At 38.1% G+C, this 18100-nt stretch overlaps 2 protein-coding genes across 11 annotated transcripts in view; one reads left to right on the top strand and one right to left on the bottom strand.

Moving 5' to 3' along the window:
• Positions 1-11042, top strand: part of nav2a (neuron navigator 2a) — a 262068-nt gene extending 251026 nt beyond the window's left edge. For all 9 annotated transcript variants that reach the window (XM_028014169.1, XM_028014164.1, XM_028014165.1 and 6 more), the window contains 12 exons: positions 601-754; positions 847-1033; positions 1959-2059; positions 2139-2234; positions 2670-2844; positions 3027-3262; positions 4290-4441; positions 4622-4693; positions 4780-4976; positions 5985-6103; positions 6492-6692; positions 7281-11042. In XM_028014169.1, the coding sequence (XP_027869970.1) occupies positions 601-754; positions 847-1033; positions 1959-2059; positions 2139-2234; positions 2670-2844; positions 3027-3262; positions 4290-4441; positions 4622-4693; positions 4780-4976; positions 5985-6103; positions 6492-6692; positions 7281-7406 (1816 nt within the window). In that variant the 3' untranslated portion in view covers positions 7407-11042. The remainder of the gene's footprint in view (positions 1-600; positions 755-846; positions 1034-1958; positions 2060-2138; positions 2235-2669; positions 2845-3026; positions 3263-4289; positions 4442-4621; positions 4694-4779; positions 4977-5984; positions 6104-6491; positions 6693-7280) is intronic.
• Positions 11043-11520: 478 nt separating this feature from the next.
• Positions 11521-16667, bottom strand: dbx1a (developing brain homeobox 1a). 2 transcript variants are annotated; one of them, XM_028013972.1, is made up of 4 exons: positions 16298-16667; positions 16104-16205; positions 12989-13191; positions 11521-12014 (listed from the first exon to the last, which is right to left on the bottom strand). In XM_028013972.1, exons 1-4 carry the CDS (start codon positions 16596-16598, stop codon positions 11721-11723), a joined length of 900 nt encoding a protein of 299 aa, XP_027869773.1. In that variant the 5' UTR covers positions 16599-16667; the 3' UTR covers positions 11521-11720. The 2 variants fall into 2 exon arrangements, with proteins under 2 accessions (XP_027869773.1, XP_027869772.1); XM_028013971.1 differs by having other exon boundaries at positions 16104-16208.
• Positions 16668-18100: the final 1433 nt, after the last annotated feature.

An 18100-nucleotide genomic window follows, 5' to 3' on the forward strand; every position in this document is an offset into this window, starting at 1 on the left:
GAGGGATTGTTCAATTAATTCCATTTTAATTGAACACAACATGGTGCATTCTTACATTGCAAAAACGCAAAATTAATTTAGTCTAGTTTCCATTGGAAAATCTTAGTACACTTGAAAAAATACAAACCTGACTAATAAGTAGATTTTCAGCAAGAAATATGAGCTTCTTTTAAGTCAATAACTCTTAATATTGATTTTAAAAGTACTATTTATAAGTGAAATAATCTGCCAGTGGAACAAGATATTTAACTTATAAAATGGGAAAAATTCCCTATCAGATTATTTCACTTTTAAAAGGTATTTTTAAATCAATGTTAAATAGTTTTTGACTTAAAATAAGCTCCTATTTCTTGCTGAAAAGTTACCTTGAAGTTAGTTTTGTCTTATTTCAAGTGAAAAATAAACTAGATCAAAAATACTTGGAAAAACTTGGTAAGATTCTGTGTTTTTTCAGTGTAACTCAATATAAATTGATAAGCGAGGTTGATATTGGGAGTCAGTATTGATACATTTCCTATCAATTCCCACTCCTAAGTAAATATGCAGTCCTTGTTAAAGGTGAATTCTCTGAATGATCTCAAACGGTTTGTGTTTTTGCAGATTGTCGGAGTGTTTGGACAGCGAGGCCGAGACGGTGATGCAGCTGCGGAGCGAACTCAGGGAAAAGGAGATGAAGCTGACCGATATCCGCCTGGAGGCCCTCAGCTCGGCGCATCAGCTGGACCAGCTTCGGGAGGCCATGAACCGCATGCAGGTCCGCAGATCCACAGAACCTAAACAGAGATAAACGACTGAAACCTTGTTGTTTTCCTGCCGGTTAACGTTTTGTGACTTTGGTTTGGACAGCTGGAGATTGAGAAGCTGAAGTCAGAGAATGACCGCCTGAAGCTGGAGAGTCAGGGCAGCAGGACGGGATCGCAGGCGTCCATCTCGGCGTCTCCTCCGCCTCACACACAGAGCCAGAGCGCGGGCCCCACTGCGGGCCTGTCCCAGCACAGCCTCAACCTTACCACCAGCGAGTCGACCAGTCTGGGTGAGACGCACGGGCTGGGTACCTGAAAAACTTGATAAATAAGTTTTATCAACGTATTTTGTGGTACTATTGCATGGAAGAGGATTAGGGCCACTGAAAAAAGATTTCTGACTGAAGTTAGAATTCTGGGAAAAGTCAAAGCTTTGAGAGAAAAGGCTAAATTCTGAGATTAAAGTGAGAAATATTGAAAAAGAAGTCAAAACGTTTGAGGAAAAAGTCTGATTTCTGAGCTTAAAGTGTGTCTACTCCTCTTCCATACAATAGTACCACAAAATACAATTTTAAAAAGTCAGAATTTTGATATAAATTAAAGTCAGAATTCTAAGGAAAAAAGACTGAATTCTGATTTTAAAATCTTTACAAAAAAAGTTTAAATTCTGAGATTGAAGTTACAATTCTGAGAAAAAAGTCAGGATTCTGACAAAAAAAAAAATTAATTCTGAGAAAACCATTTGAATTTTGAGATTTAAGTCACCGTACTTTGGTGACTTAAATCTGTATACAAGCAGTTCAATTTCTGAAGAATATGCCACATGAAACATTTTAAATATCCAAAATAAAATACAAACAATAATAATTAAAATGGATAATGGAATCTTTGCAACCAAAATTGCATTTAAAGAAATATTAATTATTCAGTTCCGGCATAAAAAATAGGAAAAGTGGCAGATAGAACTGTTGTAAAAAAGAAAAGACAAAAGAAAACTAACTACCGTACATTGTACTATGCATTAAATGTTTTCAGAGTTTTTCAAAATGGCGGCTTTTCAACGGTCTTAAAGGGGACAATCTCTAATTATAATTGTTCAACTGGAAATTATCACGCGCATTTGAATTTATAATGTGATTAATTGATTTATTACTAATTGTGATAGGCCTTTAAACTAAATAAAATTAAACCATATTTCATTTCTTTCTCTGTCAGATATGCTGCTGGAAGACACGGGTGGAGATGGTGGGATGAGGAAGGAAGGTCGACACGTAAAGATCGTTGTCAGCCTCGACGAAGAGATCAAATGGGGGGAGGTGAGACCTGCGTTATGACGGGAGTGGCGTGAAGAGCATGTCGGCCTCTCAGAGTCTGAAAGCTGCTTGTGTTTTTAAGGAGAGTCAATCTCGCCACTTCCTGATTGGTTGCATCGGAGTGAGCGGCAAAACGAAGTGGGATGTTTTGGATGGAGTGGTCCGACGCCTCTTTAAGGTAAATAAACACGTTTATGTACTTCCACTTTGGTGCCAACTGCTTCTCAAGGCGGCTTAAATAACTCTTAAAATGTCACTGTAACCCCAGCGAAGCCCTGCTCGTTGCCTAGGAACCTCAGCCAAGCCCAGACCGTTACCTAGCAACCCAAGCTGAGCTCAAGCGCACTGCTCTGCAAAAACACAATATCTTATCCAAGTTCTTTTGGGCTAGTTTCTAATGCAAATATATTAGTACAATTAAAATAAGACAAAACTAACTTTTAAGAAGATTTTTCCAACAACGGTTTATTTGGATTTAAAGTGACAGGAAGCCCTAAAACAGCTCATTGTATAGCCCATAAACATATCCTAGCATAATACGCCACCGTTAGCTCTCATCCATTGTTCCACATCAACACATTTAGCTAAAAACGGGTCCTTTAATCTTCTGCAGGAGTACATCACCCATGTTGACCCGGTGAGCCAACTCGGCCTGACCACAGACAGCGTTCAGGGTTACAACATCGGTGAAATCCATCGGCCCAGCAGCTCCAGTACGGCCAGTACGCCTGAGCTGCTGCCTTGCGGCTACCTGGTGGGAGACAACACCATCAACATCCAGCTCAAAGGTATCACAGCCGGCACACTGCAAAAACACAAACTCTTACCAAGGATTTTTAGTCTGGTTTCAATGCAAATATCTTAGCAGACTTGAGATGAGACAAAACTATCTAGTTCTAGTTCCACTTGTAAGAAGACGTTCTCCCATGTTATCGTTGATTTAAAAGGTTCATGTTGTGTTTGTATGTAGGTGCGAGCAGTGAAAACGTCGACTCTCTCGTGTTTGACACGTTGATCCCGAAGCCGATGCTGCAGCGCTACGTCTCCCTGCTGAGGGAGCACAGACGGGTCATCCTGTCCGGGCCGAGCGGCACCGGGAAGACCTACCTGGCCAATCAGCTGGCGCGGCACCTTCTGCTCCTCGAGGGCCGACCTCTGACCCCGAACGCTGTTGTCACTTTCAACGTGGATCACAAGTCCAGCAAGGTAAAAGAATGCTCAGTTTGCGTGTTTTTCTGCTTTTATCAGTTGCCCAGATTTAAAGCTACAATATGTAACTTTTATAAAATGCTTTTTGCATAAGTTAGATAATCTGTGAAAAAAATGTGCTACTCTTTTTACGGTGCTAACTAAAGACAACCAATCAGAACCAGGAGGCGGGTCTTAGCGCTGTCCATCACTCTCATGATTCCCAACATCAGAGCTAGACATAAATGCTAATGCTAGTTAGCGTAGCTACAGATGACAGTGGATATACAGTGTTTCTGCAACGTTAAGTTGTTTCTCTGCTAATAGCACATTTAGCATCACATTCCTGAGACTGATTGACAGCACTAAGACCTTTCTCTTGGTTCTTGTTGTTTTTGGTTGTGAATGGTGAATTTCTTCAGATGGCAATAAACAAAATAGACGAGTAAATTTCCACCAAAACTGAGATGGACCTCAGAATTTCTTTTAGAAAAATAACTTGGAAATTTCCGTTTGAAAACTCGACAATTTGCCAGAAAAAACTGGCAAATTGTAGGAGGAAGTGTAAGTTTTTGGTTCTGCTGGTTTCTCTCCCCAGTTAACTGCGGTTATGTATCTTTCGCTCTGGTCCCACACAAGGCCAGGGATGAAATTTTCAAAAAGAAAACTTTAGAAAATTTTCAAGTTCCAAAAGTCTGACATTTTTGACTTTTGAAACTAAAACATATCCAATTTTTTCTTGGTGGAAATTTACTCGTTATTTCATTTTTTTTTTCTATTTACAACAGTCCTAATACGGCGTCTGACAGCAAAAAAGATGGAGGATCTTGGTTTTTTCACAGATTGCCCGTCATACTGTACTATCATAACACAGAAAACTGATTTTTTTATTTTTAATAAAAGTTGCATACTGCTTTTTTACAAATAGTTTTGAAGCGGCTTTTAAAAGTAATGAATCACTTTGACACAGTTAATATTACAGAAAACATTCCTGGTGACTCTGTAGTCAAATTGTGGAGCTTAAACAAAAACTTTATTTCTTAAGGAACTTCGTCAGTACCTGTCAGGATTAGCCCAGCAATGCAACAGTGTTTCTGGGGAAGACAGCCCCCTGGTGGTCATTCTGGACAACCTCCACCACGTCAGCTCTCTGGGAGAAATCTTTAATGGCCTCTTCAACTGCAACTACCAGCACTGGTCAGTTCAGCTTCATCTGCATAATAACGCACTTTGATGAAAAGTTACTGATAAATTATTTTTGTCTTATTTCAATTCTACAAAGATATTTTCACTACAAACTAGACCAAAAATACTTGGTAGGATTTCATGTTTTTGCAGAGTTGTGAGTAAAATCTGTAAATTTTTTGCTCCTTCCAGTCCTTACATTATCGGCACCATGAGCCAAGCCACATCTTCAGCTCCAAACCTGCAGCTTCATCATAACTTCCGGTATATTGCCAAACTACTAGTGAGATCCTCCTTCCACTGAACATTCACTTTAAACCGAATGCTCATGCTGTATGTTCTTTATGAAGGTGGGTCCTGTGTGCCAACCACACTGAGCCAGTAAAGGGATTCCTTGGTCGTTACCTGAGGAGGAAGCTAATAGAGATGGAGATCGGCAGCCGGACCCGAAACGCAGAGCTGGTGAAGATCATGGACTGGGTGCCGCGGGTTTGGCATCATCTGAACCACTTCCTGGAGACTCACAGCTCCTCTGACGTCACAATCGGTGAGAAGAAGCACAGTTAGCATTGCAAAGCAAAAAATCTTACCAAGGATTTTGGTTATTTTCTTAGTACACTTGAAGTGAACTTACAGGTAACTTTTCAGGAATATATAGGAGCTGGTTTTAAATAAATATTTCATTAATATTGATGAAAACGTTCTAGTTTAAGTGGAAAATTATTTCACTTATAACAAGATATTTTCCCATGTTATGAGTGAAATAATCTGCCAATGGAACTACTAGTTTTTCATCAATATTAAGTAATTATCCACCTAAAACAAGCTCTTTTATCTTGCTAAAAAGCTACTTATTAGCTACATGGTAAAATTTTGTGTTTTTGTGGAGAAATGTCTTGGAATGCAGCTTGGGTTGCTAGGTAACGGGTTGGACTTTGCTGGGGTTGCTAGGTAATGGGTTGGGCTTTGCTGGGGTTGCTAGGTAACGGCCTGGGCTTTGCTGGTATTTCCAGTACAAGTATCTTAGTAAACTTGAGTTAAGAAAAACTAACTTACAAGTAACTTTTCAGCAAGATAGTAAATAATATGCAAATATGAGTGAGTAATTTCTTAATATTGATGAAAAAGTATTAGTTATAAGTGAAATAATCAACCAGTTGAACTAGTACTTTTTTTTATCAAAATTAAGAAATTACTTAAAACAAATTATGTTAGTCTCTTTTCAGGTGTATTAAGATATTTTCACTAAGGGGTGCTATGGAGGCGCAGGGGTTAAGCACAACCCCCATAAGGAGGCCTTAGTCCTTGACATGGTCGTCGCAGGTTCGATTCCCATCCTCGTAACTTTTGCCACGTCTTCCCATCCTCTCATTACCCTACTGTCCTGTCCTAACACTTTCAAATAAAGGCCACTAAAGCCAAAAAAACCCTTTAAATATATATATATTCACTAGAAATTAGATAACAATACTTGGTAAGATTTAGTGTTTTTGCAGTGAAGGTAATAGATTGGAGGCAGAACTGGGCATTTATGTTTTGGTTCTGTGGACTGCAGGACCCCGCCTCTTTCTGTCGTGCCCCATGGATGTGGAGGGATCCAGGGTTTGGTTCACTGACCTGTGGAATTACTCCATCATCCCCTACATGCTGGAGGCCGTACGCGAAGGACTGCAGGTAACAGAGCTGAAAGGCTGAGTTAAATATTTACAGAACAATCATCATTTTCTGGTTGTTTTTGTTTGATTCTATTTGATTCTACTATTTTATGATTTATATATACTTATTAGTTTTTTTTCTGCACTGCCTTCAAGAGTTGCTATTGTTTTTTTAATTTTGTTTTTTAAATGGAACTTAATTGATGAAAAAGTACTAGTTCTGTTAGCAGATTATGTCAGCTGTAACAGGAAAAAACACTTCTTAAGGTTTAGTTTTTTGCTGTGTGAGATATAAATCTGTGCTCATAATTCTTCATGAGCTTGAAATTGCCCAATCTGAACTAATAATCACCATTTGAAATGCTTTCCTCAGCTTCTCCTTGTGACTGTTTGGTTTTTCCGTGCAGCTGTACGGCCGCCGGGCAGCGTGGGAGGATCCAGCAGCCTGGGTGATCGACTCGTACCCCTGGTCATCGACGCCACCTCCGGGCGACTGGCCACCGCTGCTGCAGCTCCGCCCAGAAGACGTTGGCTTTGACGGCTACTCTGCACCAAGAGAAGGAATCAGGAAAGAGCCGCCGCAAAGCGACAGCGATGCAGATCCACTGGTGAGCAAAAGCAACAGTGTTTAAAGTCAGATTAAAGTGGACAAAGTACTCAACTACAAGTGAAAGTTGCACTTAAAGTTTACTCAAGTTAAACATTTCTGAAAATACTAAAAGGTTCAAAAGTACAAATAATATTTTCCCATATAAGTACATTGCTGTATGCTAAATCATCTAATGTTTTGACATGTAGAACCTGCAACAAAAGGTTTACACCAGCTGCAATGGAATGAAAAATGACAGATGTTTCCATTATTTATTTTTATTGAACCCATTCTTAGCAATTTCTTAGTTAGAAAAGTTAATAATTTGCTAGAAAAAATCTCAGAAATTTTCAGATTGAGAAATTTTCTAGAAAAACTGAGTTTCAAAATTTAAAAATTTTTAACTTTTTGACTTTTGAAACTCAGAAATGTCCAGGGTTTTTTTCTAAAAAATTCTGATTAATCTCATTCTTGAACTGCTGTTGGAGGCTCAAGAAAAAATTAGCCAACGGGCCACATGTGGCCCGCGGGCCACACTTTGGACACCTTTGAGTTAAAGCTTCTCATTTTTCTCGTTCTTCCAGCTGACTTTTGCTTCTATCCGCAGATGAATATGCTGATGCGCCTGAAGGAAGCAGCGACGTCATCGAGCCCGCAGAGCTACGACAGCGACTCCAACAGCAACAGTCACCATGACGACATCCTCGACTCATCGCTGGAGTCGACCTTATGACATCGCAGAAGCACAAAAGCTTGACTGTTTCTACTCCGTTCTCACCGTGATGAGAACTTCCTGGCACAAAACGCAGCCACATTTATCTGGGTGCAGGTAACCCAAGTGTTTAAAAAAAAGACACGTTTCTTCAGCACTGCCGTGATTTTTAAAATTTTTTTCTTCACCGCCGTGGCCCTTGGTTCCTCTGTCAGGAGTCTGATGTCTGCTTCAGCAGAAAGTATGTAGAAGCACACAGCCTGTGCCTGTTGATGAGGTGTCCCTGTTACCATCATCATGAGTCAACAGCTTACTTTAACACCAGCCAAGTGATCGGCATCCTCCCCCGTGCTGCAGCGCACCCGACCCGCCTGCAGGTGGCGATCCAACCCATGCTGTCTTGCACTGTGAGCCAGCGCAGCGACCCACTCCTGGACGATGAACAATCAGCTCGTCCTCTGCAGACCAAACCAGCCAAAGTGAATTTTCAGTTCAAAACACAACATTTTCTTTCTGAAAATACACTGCAAAAAAGTTTATTTTTGGTTTAGCTTTTATTAATAAGACAAAACTAACTTTTCAGCAAGACAGAGGAGTTTATTTTAAGTTAATAATACGTCTTATTTTGTTTTATGATCTAATTAAACTATTACACAAGATGCATTCTTATAATCAAGCCTGATAAGTTTTTCTGAGTAACATTTGAATTTTTGTTACATTTGTCAACAGATTCCTATAGCCATTCCTTAAATGCAGATATTAGGAAAATATATTTGTAACAAATTGTATATTTTAGCTATTTGACAAGATCCTAATTTGACACAGATTTTTAAAAATATTTCTGTAATAAAGACAGGAAAAATGGAGCGGAAAATGTGACAGATTTACTCTAAAACTTGAATGAAAAATGTTAAAAATTTAGTTTTTTCATATTTTTGTATTTTTATTTGGGTTTCTACTGCTAATAAAAACAACCCAAACTCTTAAAAACCCACCCAGACTTTTTTAGACAACATTTTAATGTTTGTTTTTTTGTTTAGTGTCTGGAAAATGAACTGTATTAAAAACTTCCGGAATGTAACGTCTCAAATCAGCAGGCACTGTCCGTTACCTAGCAACCCCAGCAGAACTCCAGCTTGTTACCTAGCAACCCACGCTGAGATATATTTAAAACACATTTTATTTGTACAACAGTTTCTAAACACTTCTAAACACAAAAGATTACAAGTAGAACTCTAAGTACATCAAACAAAAACATGAAAGAAGAACACTTAAATTAAAAATAAAAAATATGTTAAAAAATAAAACAGGACATACAGCACAAGCTGTAGAATGACTGCCAGAAAAGAACAAGTGTTTTGTTGGAACCACTTTCTGCATTCTTATTGGTTGTGCAGGAGGTTCTACTTCTGCTTTTCAAAGATCTGCAGACTAAAATCTCAATATTTATGATTGATTTTGTGGCAAAAATGTATCAAACATGTTTTGTATCGCCTATAGACCGAACCTAATCTGTTCAAGGAAGCATCAGAGGTGACTATGAAGCTGAAATTCACTTTGGAGGGATTTGTCCTTTAAATGGCTGGCTGAGATGATCTGTGTCCTGATTTCTTCTCTAATTCATCGCTTCTTTCTTTGAGCCTTCTGATCTCTCTTCGCACATTTGGCCCATGCAGGCTTTAGTAGCACAAATCTCCTTTTGGTGCTGGACTGAGTTCCAACAAACAATGCCTTACTCTTTGCTACCAGACTACGTGCATTAGCTAAGTTTTTTTTTTTTTTTGTCTGAATGGCTGTAAAACGTAACAGGGCTCCAAAAGTCGTCCTCTCCTCGAGCGGCTGCAGTTATCGAGGAGTGCCGTCGACCTCTCATATCAATCACCGTTGCCGTGGGAACGTTGAATAGATGCGAATCAGAAGCAGTACTTTTGAATTAAAGATCTATTTTTTGTTTGTTGCTCTTTTTGCATGAGTGATCTGACAAGATTGTAAATATGAACTGCAAGAAAGAAAAATATTTCAGTGTGTTTTGGTGCTTAAAGTCAGAACCTGTTGGTGACTGAGGCAAGTCAAAGACTTGATTTTATACCTCATCTCCCATCTTCTAACTGTTTTTTTTTTCATTGTTTTGTTCTGGTTATGAACAAAACTCAGACATGTTGAACTAGTTTTAAAGCTGCTTTGTTTATATAAAAATATACGTAAGAGGTTATTAATATAAAAGGTACGTGTGAAAAATGAGTAAAAATGGTTTGGCATGTTTATAACTTTAAAACCTTCTCTTTTCTCCTTTAAACCTCCAAGCCTGCCTTCAAAGAGGCTTAAAGCCAGAGAATTAAAGTCCATCATTTCAATATTTTACTCACTGATCCTATGCAACATTTAATCCAGAAATGAAAACTGAACATATGTTTGTCCCCCAGTTTGAAGATGTTTTGCATGACACCAGCTTTATGGCCAGCGTTCTACGACAGCGTATTATGACCATAGTAGATAAAAAAGGAGCAAGTTTCTGCCAAACAAAAAATTCAGAAATTTTCGGAGAAATTTTCTAGAAAAAAATTGGGAATTTTCTGAGATTGAAAAATCAAAAATTCACAAAAAAATCTCTGAAATTTTTCAATCTCTGAAATTTTCTAGAAAACATTTAGCAAGTTTCAAGTTGAATAGTTGCAAGAAAAGGAAAAACTCATGAATTTTGAAATTAATCTCAGAAAATTTCAAAAAATTGTGAGAAAGAAAAATCGAGGTTGCTGTCAGAAGTAGCAGATTTTTGACTTTTGGAGCTCAAAAATTTCTCTGCAAATTTCTCAGTTTCAAGTCTATAATTTGCAACAACAAAAAAATAAAATACAAAGTTGAGACTAAACTCAGAAATTTTAAAGCAAAACCTTGAAAGTATAAAGTGAAACATTTTTAATAAAAATCTAAATTTTTTAGAAAAGTTTTTCTAAACTTTTGGAGCTCAAAAATTTCCTTGCAAGTCTGAGTTTCATGTAAAAAATAGATAAGAAAAACTCGAATTTGGAAATTATTTTCAGAAATTTTTATAGAAAAAAAATGTTTCGGTTTCAAGTCAAACATTTCCAAGTAAATGAAATGTTTTAAGTCTAAAAAATTGTATAGAAAATCCTTTTTATGGAAATTTTCAGGGATTAATCTCAAATTTTAACGTTTTTTGGCAGAAATTAGCTTTTTCTACATACAGTGGCCCTGATACTCCATCGTAGTTCTCATTGTCTTTGTGTTTCCCGGTTGCTTTAGTTTTAATCCTGCTGCTCTTGTTGCAAGCACAAAACGTTCTGCAAGTCCGTGCAAAGCCAGCTCTGTTAGGTGTGAATGTCTGAAGCCTTTGACTGGTCCATCATTTTATTACTCACAAACTTAATGAATGTTTAGATTTCATAGCCATGTACATTTTTTATATGTAAGATAACTTTGTAAATAGCTGTTGATCTTGCAGCATTTTGATGACTTTTTTAGCCGATTTGGTATAATACTTGAAAATTGGTATTTTGTGTACAGTCTCTTTGTGTCAGAGCAGATCGATGCAGTTTGTCATCACTTGTTTGTCCAGGACTCAGAGAAATGAATCTGATATCACTGTACTAGTCTTAAGTTATTGTGATTCAATAAATTTATTAATTTATAACTGAATTGTGTCCATTTGTATTTACAGTCCTGATCTCGCCACGATTCACAACATTGTTGTTGTTTTTTTGTCATGTAATATGATCTTGAACAATTATAAAATAATACAGACCAACCCTAGATTAAAAGAGCAAAGACTAAAACAGATTAACTACTGTTAAAAAAATTGTATAGAAACTGTTAATCTGTTTACATACTTTAGATCAACAATTGTTTCACTTTGCTATTCTATTAAAATTATTTGGATCCAAACTCATTAAAACGTTTTTAATATATTCCTTCCTGCTCAGATAAAACAAACATTTAGCCTTGAATCATTTGCAGTTTTATTTGGTGTTTGTACAAAAGTGGTGAAATAAAACATATATACAAGACATAATACAACATACTTAAACAAATTTATATAAATTATTAACGAAATAGCTACATTTTCTCAATAAACAACTCTATTCAGTATCGGGATGAAAGTAACTCAATATTCTTGGCATAAAACTTCCATACAAATTGTACAAAATACTGTACAGTTGAACAAAGCTGTGCAAAAACAGCAAACGCTCTCAGAAGCAGAACCTGTCCAGTGCGCATAATGCAACAAAACAGAGAAACATGTAATGAGTTGTTACAAATCGGTTCACAGTCACATAAAAACAACTCGCTAATTATAAGTTGACATAAAAAAATAAATTAAGAAACCGTTATTTCTTCGTCGTCTGACTCTGAGAAGTCTGAGTGTTTACTGGACATGGAGGGCGAGGAAATGCTGCATCCTGCCGCGCTCATTCTCTCTCTTCTAAACTCCTCGTCCTCCTCTTCTTCCTCTTCGTCCTCAGCGGAGGATTTCTTCCCCACGTCGCTGAGGTCCGGGTGGGGGTTGGATTTGGTGGGAAGGGTCTGCTCTCGGCAGCCGCCGGACGACAGCAGCTCCCGTTCTTTGGAGTTCCTCCACTTCATCCGGCGGTTCTGGAACCAGATTTTCACCTAACGGGGCAAAAAGAGGATGGTGAGCAAAGAAAAGGAAAAAAGAAAGATGGAAATAGCTATGTTTAATGACGACTTATTAGCGCCCAGAAAGTTTCTAGAGAAAAATGGAAGATTTCTGCATTCCAAAAGTTTAAAATTTGCAAGAAAAAAACTTACATTTTTAGATTAATTGCAGAAAATTTCTGGGAAAAACTTTGACATTTCTGATCTCCAAAATATGAACTTTTGTGGAAAAAAACACAACTCAGAAATCTTTTAGATTAATCTCAAAATTTCATTTTTTCTTGCAAATTATTTAATAAACTTTTCTCAATTGGAAAAAATATAAAATTTTAGTTAAAAAACCAGACAAATTTTTTTTCTTTGTTCATTAAGTTGACAATTTTCATTTTTTAGGTTTCCAATATCTCCAAGTTCTTTCTAGAAACTTTCTGAGCTTAAGATAAAAAATTCTGAATTTTCCTCACAAACGTTTGACAAATTTTTTAAGGAAATTTTTTGTCTGTTTTTTGGGAGAAATTTACTCCTTTTTCTATCTGCACTGGCCCTAATAAGCTGTTGTAGCTTTTCCATTTCAAATATGCACAAATGTTTGTCCATATTCTCCTAATATTGAAAAAACACCATTTTAAATAAGATTAAATAAGAAACACAAGTAAAGTCCCACCTGAATAAGTTGGTTCACACTTAAAGTTGTTAAAAACATGCTGCCCCATCCTCCTCCTACCACTTCCTGTCTTCTTTGTCATTTCCTACAGTAGTAACATCCGGTTGTTGAACATGTGACTTGAGTGATGCAAAAACAAGTGTTTCCATTGCAGTTTTCTGACATGCACTAATTTCGATATGCCAGAAAAACTTTAGTTTTATCTAAATTTGTGTAAGCATAATTCCAATTCACGCTTTTCTATTGTCAATGGAAGCGTACCTAGCACAAGTTGCACACAGTTTTTCTACAGATGTAGTTTTACCTGTGAGTCTTTAAGGCCCAGTTTGGACGCCAGTTTCTTCCTGTCGGGTTTGCTGATGTATTTCTGTTTCTGGAACATTTTCTCCAGAGCTTTGCGCTGAACGTCGGAGAACACGGCCCTCCTCAGCATTCCTCTGCGGGGTTTTCCTCTGGCGGCCAGGGGCCACGAAAAGGTCCCTGGGATGGGAACAACGGAGGATGTTGCTGCAAAACAAAAACGAATAAAACAAATTTACAATTTCTTTCAAGAAGTTCATCTCTAAAACCACAGAAACTCTTAAAACTTCTCATAACTTCATAAAATCTCACAATGCAATCAATAATCATGAATAAATGTGAGTTTAACTGGAATTACAAGTTTATCACATGTAAACATCCAAAGTATTACTTTGATATTAGATGAATAGATTAATGGTTCCATTTGTGTTTATTTATTCCTTCTGCTTGCATCTAAAATCTGAACGTATATATGAGCACCAATCACTGAATCTATGGTCAGACATTATTCACCGAAATGCAAAAACAAATGAGTGACAGAAATTAGCCAACTCCAGTGTTTATTGGTGGCATTAATTTTCTAAAAAAAAAAAAAAAAAGTGTTGACAGATTTAGGAGAATGTAGATCTACACAAGACGATTAGGGCCACTTAAGTATTTTTCAAACTTTTTTTTCCTCATAATTCTGACTTCAATGTTAACATTGAAGTCAGAATTATGAGGAAAAAAGTCAGAATTTGGTGGGGGGGAAAGAATCAGATTTCAGAAAAAAAAAGTCAGAACTGTGAGTTTAAAGTCCGCATTCTGAGAAAAAAGTCCAAATTCTTTCTTTTTTTTTTTAAGCACTAATCTTCTTCCATAGAGGCTCATAGCCAAATGCCAGATTTCACTCAAAAATGCCACAATCCATTGAATATTTATACATACTTTCATTTAAGTAAGTAATTGTATTAAATACATAAAATAATACAGTAAATATATTAAAAAGTTGTCAAATTGATTATAGCCTGACTTCACTGTGTTATTTCAGTGTTAATTTAATAAGTTCATAATTTATGCTCTGCTAAAACATTTTAAAAAATTAAACTCTGAGTCATGAAATAGACCCAACAGCTGACAGCAACAACTAAACCAACTGAGTTAAACAAATGAAACATCATAAGCTATTTACATATAATGAATAAAATATGTAATGTTTGCATTAAATTATTCATAACTGCTTTATTATGCAAATAAACATTTAAACGCTTGGACTTTTGAAATGTTTGTCCACATATGAATCAAAACGACGCCTCAGTTTTCAGGGATTTTTTTGGGGTCTGCGTTTTGAGTGAAATGGCACGAGGTGACTAATTAGCACATTGGTCGGTCCTCGAGCGCATTGGTATGTTAAAGAGGCAGCGCACCCTTAAAGGAGCCCTGCGAGGGCGGATAGAGGAGTTAATAAACCGTGAACGGTAATTGTGTAGTAATGAACTAACGCAGAAAAGACTGTGGACAGGCGGTGAAGGCCATATATTATCGCAACAAAAGGAGATTTACACTTTCAAACTAAACACAACTGCATACCAGAATACTGATGCCCGGCGGGGGGGAAGTGAGGAGTGCGGAGGAACGGGGAATGGTGCGTTTTTTTCTTCTTCTTCTTGTCCTCAAATCATTTTCATTAAATGAACACGAAAAGCTTTTCAGGACGCTGGAGTTGTTTTGTTGAGGCACTGAGCTGAGCCCATGAAAAGACTCCTTCTCCATTATGATTAGTCTGAATGAAAGCGACTTTATAGACTTTTCTAAGGGATTATTCTTTATCTCAACTCGTTCGCTGGCCCGGATAGAGAATACAGGAACGTTTAGGGCGCACTATGCGGGGTGTAGACAGGGAGGAGTTGCGAAGTTGGACGATTTTTTTGGGTGAAATTTGCTTTACGGACGCGGTAGCGTCAGGAACAACAACCCTCTATGTGGTCTTGTGAGAATATTGAAAACGCTCAATAGCGCCTAATAGGGAAATTAGTGCATGACTGGTTGGCCCGCCTGGTAAAAGTCACTCTCCGGGGTGTGTGGGTGGTTCGACCGGTGGGAGCTGACCGAATTGGTCACGGTGCAGCCGGGCTTTGTTGCCACCCGGCCGCTGTGGGAAAACGCAGGCCCGGAGAAATGCCAAGAACGCCCCCCAATGGGAAGCAGGGGGACCATAACCCGCCACCCCGCCTCAAATTTAGAGCGTGACGATTTGGGATAATTGGTTAATTAGGGGGTGGGTGGGTATTCCCTGACAGGGTTCAGAGCCGGCGGTCCCCATTAATGAGACAGTGATTTCTTCTTTTCTGGCTATTTGCCCCCTTTTCTTCTCACATTTTTGTTAAAATATATGACAGGGGTGACAGCAGTTCAGGTTTAAATGCAATTAGCGCAGTGTCCTCATTACAAATGTTCGCAAAACTTTGTAGATATTCCCCATTCATAAAAACACAATTACATTAAACAAGAAACACAATTAAAATCACACCCGAATAAGTTTTTTCACTTTATAAGTCATTATAAGCATCATTCTTCTACTTCCTGTCTTCTCCGTTGTTTCCGTCAGTAGTAACATCCGGTTTTTGTGTGATGTGGAAAAAAGTGTTTCCATGGCAGCTTTGCGAAATACATTTTACATCGGCATTTTAGATGAAAAAAATAAGTTAATTTCCACCAGACACTCAGAAATGTTTAGATTAATCTCAAAATGCAACTTTCTGGAATCCTAATTCCAGAAAGATGCAAATTTACAATAAAAAACTGAGAAATGTTCTAGAGAAAACGTGAACATTTCTGAGTTTAAAAAGTCAAAAAGTGTTCTACTTTTGAGAATTTTATGAGTCTCAACAGTGGAAAATGTCTGACTTTTGAAACTGAAATTTCCACGTTTTTTTCTAGAAAATATGACACAATTTTGAGTTACAAATTTTTCCTATCTACAATGGCCCTAAATCACCCTAATTGCCGAAAAACCACATTATGCTAGCTCAAAAACTTTATTTAATCAAGTTTTCCAAATTGGGGCATTTTCCTTACGCAATTTTATTTTCGTAACTCCAACTTGCGCGACTATATGATCAACGTAAACGCATGCCTACCTGGTAAATATGGCGTCCTAAATATGGGGTGGAAGGTTCCGTCAAAGCAGGGGACTGGGAAGGTCTTGGAGTGGAGACTGTGGATTGCTGGAGGTGAGGATGCTGCTGAGGAAACGTGACGTGTTAGAAGATGATTTCTGCGTCAAATAAAAAAAAGCCACCAGTTCAAATTTATGCGCTCTCTTTCTACTCACCTGTCTTTGGTGACGGAGCCAGGATCGCGCTCACTCCAAACTTGAGGAAACTTGGATCCTTTGAGGTTTTGGGCGAGCAGGAGTCGCGCGTCACCGCGGAGGCTCCGTTATAGGACGCGGCGGGCAACGAGGCGCCGACCGGCGGGGCAGTTCGGGTTATGAAGGCGGTGGGTCGGCTTATCCGCAGCAGGTCCTCTACCAAGAAGCTGGAGTGAGCCGGGAAGGCGGACGGCAGAGCCGCGGCAGGTCGGTACAGCCCCGGGTAAAGAGCGGGAGGCGCTAGGACACTTGGGATCATCATAATCCCGGCGTTAGGGCGGAAAAATAAAAATGTTTAAGTTTGGAATCAGAAATACTCCGTGAATCAGTCCTGCGAACTGTTCTGGCTTCGTCACTCTAGGGAGAGGAGTTTTATAGCTGGCTGCTCCCCCTCAGCCCTCCTCTGGGAGCGGAGAGCCCCAACAATGGAGCGCAACAAAGTTCTCCACATGGGTCGCTTTCATGGCCGCTGATTGGCCACAGCGCGCAATTTATGATTGCATTAGTCTTCATAATCAAGCAATGGAGAAAGTAAAGCGCACAAAGGAGGGGCAGTCATCAATTCTCCATGTTGGCCACTTTCCTTTGAGTTTGTTTTGTTTGGCAAAGGCAAGCGAAGTAATGTATAAAACAAGATTGTGAATTATCCTTTTCTCTGCACGTTTTAAACATGAATAACTTTCAAATGAAATGGTTACACTGCAAAAACAGAACATCTTACCAAGTATTGTTATAGTGCAAATATGTTAGTACACTGGGAATAAGACGAAACTAACTTAAAAGTAACTTTTCAGTTAAAGCAGATTGTTTAAGTGAATAATTTCTATATTGATGAAAAAAGTTCCAGTTGCAATGGAAGATTATTTCACTTATAACATGGAAAAAATGTCTTTGACTCAAACAGTTAGTTTGACCTTGTATGCAGAGTTAATTGTTCATTAAAATCAGACAAAAACAGAGTCTGGGGAAACACTGCAAAAACATCAAATTAAGTGCAAATATCTTAGTACTGTTAAATTAAACTCACAAGTAACTTTTCAGAAGGATATTGGAGCTTATTTTAAGTAAATTATTTACTTATACCATGAGACACTTTCTCACTAATCTACTTCTAAAATCAATATTAAACAAAGCTCCAGTTTCTTGTTGAAAAGTTTCTTTTAAGTTAATTTAGTGTTATTTCTATAGAGCAACAAAACTACTTGGTAAGATTTAGTGTTTTTGCAGTGCGCAAAATACCCAAATAAACCCACCCGCCCCCGTTCCTGGCAACATCTCTCATGTAAATCAGCTTTAGGGTTTCATGGGATTCTCAACACTCAATCTGCCTCTCGTCATGGAATAATGTCTTAAACGGATTTCTGCTATCAAAACGCTTTAACAGATGTGTTAAATATCACTCATTTCGCGCGGCCGCGGCTCCGCAGCGCGCATGGAGAAGTGTGCGGGCCGGACCGTGGACTCATGATCCTGTTAACCATGAACGAACTGTCACCCTCAGCTGCGGAGGAGGCGCCCCACGGAAAAAAAAAAAAAAAAGCACAGTGGTATTAAAAAAACAGAAAGAAAACAGAAGATTTATTTCTAAAGACGGTTTTGTTCTGCTATTTTAACCAACTGAATAAAAGTGCATCTGTGATTTGATTTAAAATGCATTCATATGAGCGCACACTGAGACCCGCATATACAACTCCTATTAAAGCCGGTTAGTCGTGTTCCGTCAACTTTTCTCAGAAAAAGTTATATATATAAAAAACTCGTTAA

This window comes from Xiphophorus couchianus, chromosome 4 (genome assembly GCF_001444195.1).
Source record: "Xiphophorus couchianus chromosome 4, X_couchianus-1.0, whole genome shotgun sequence".
Lineage (NCBI taxonomy): Eukaryota > Metazoa > Chordata > Actinopteri > Cyprinodontiformes > Poeciliidae > Xiphophorus > Xiphophorus couchianus.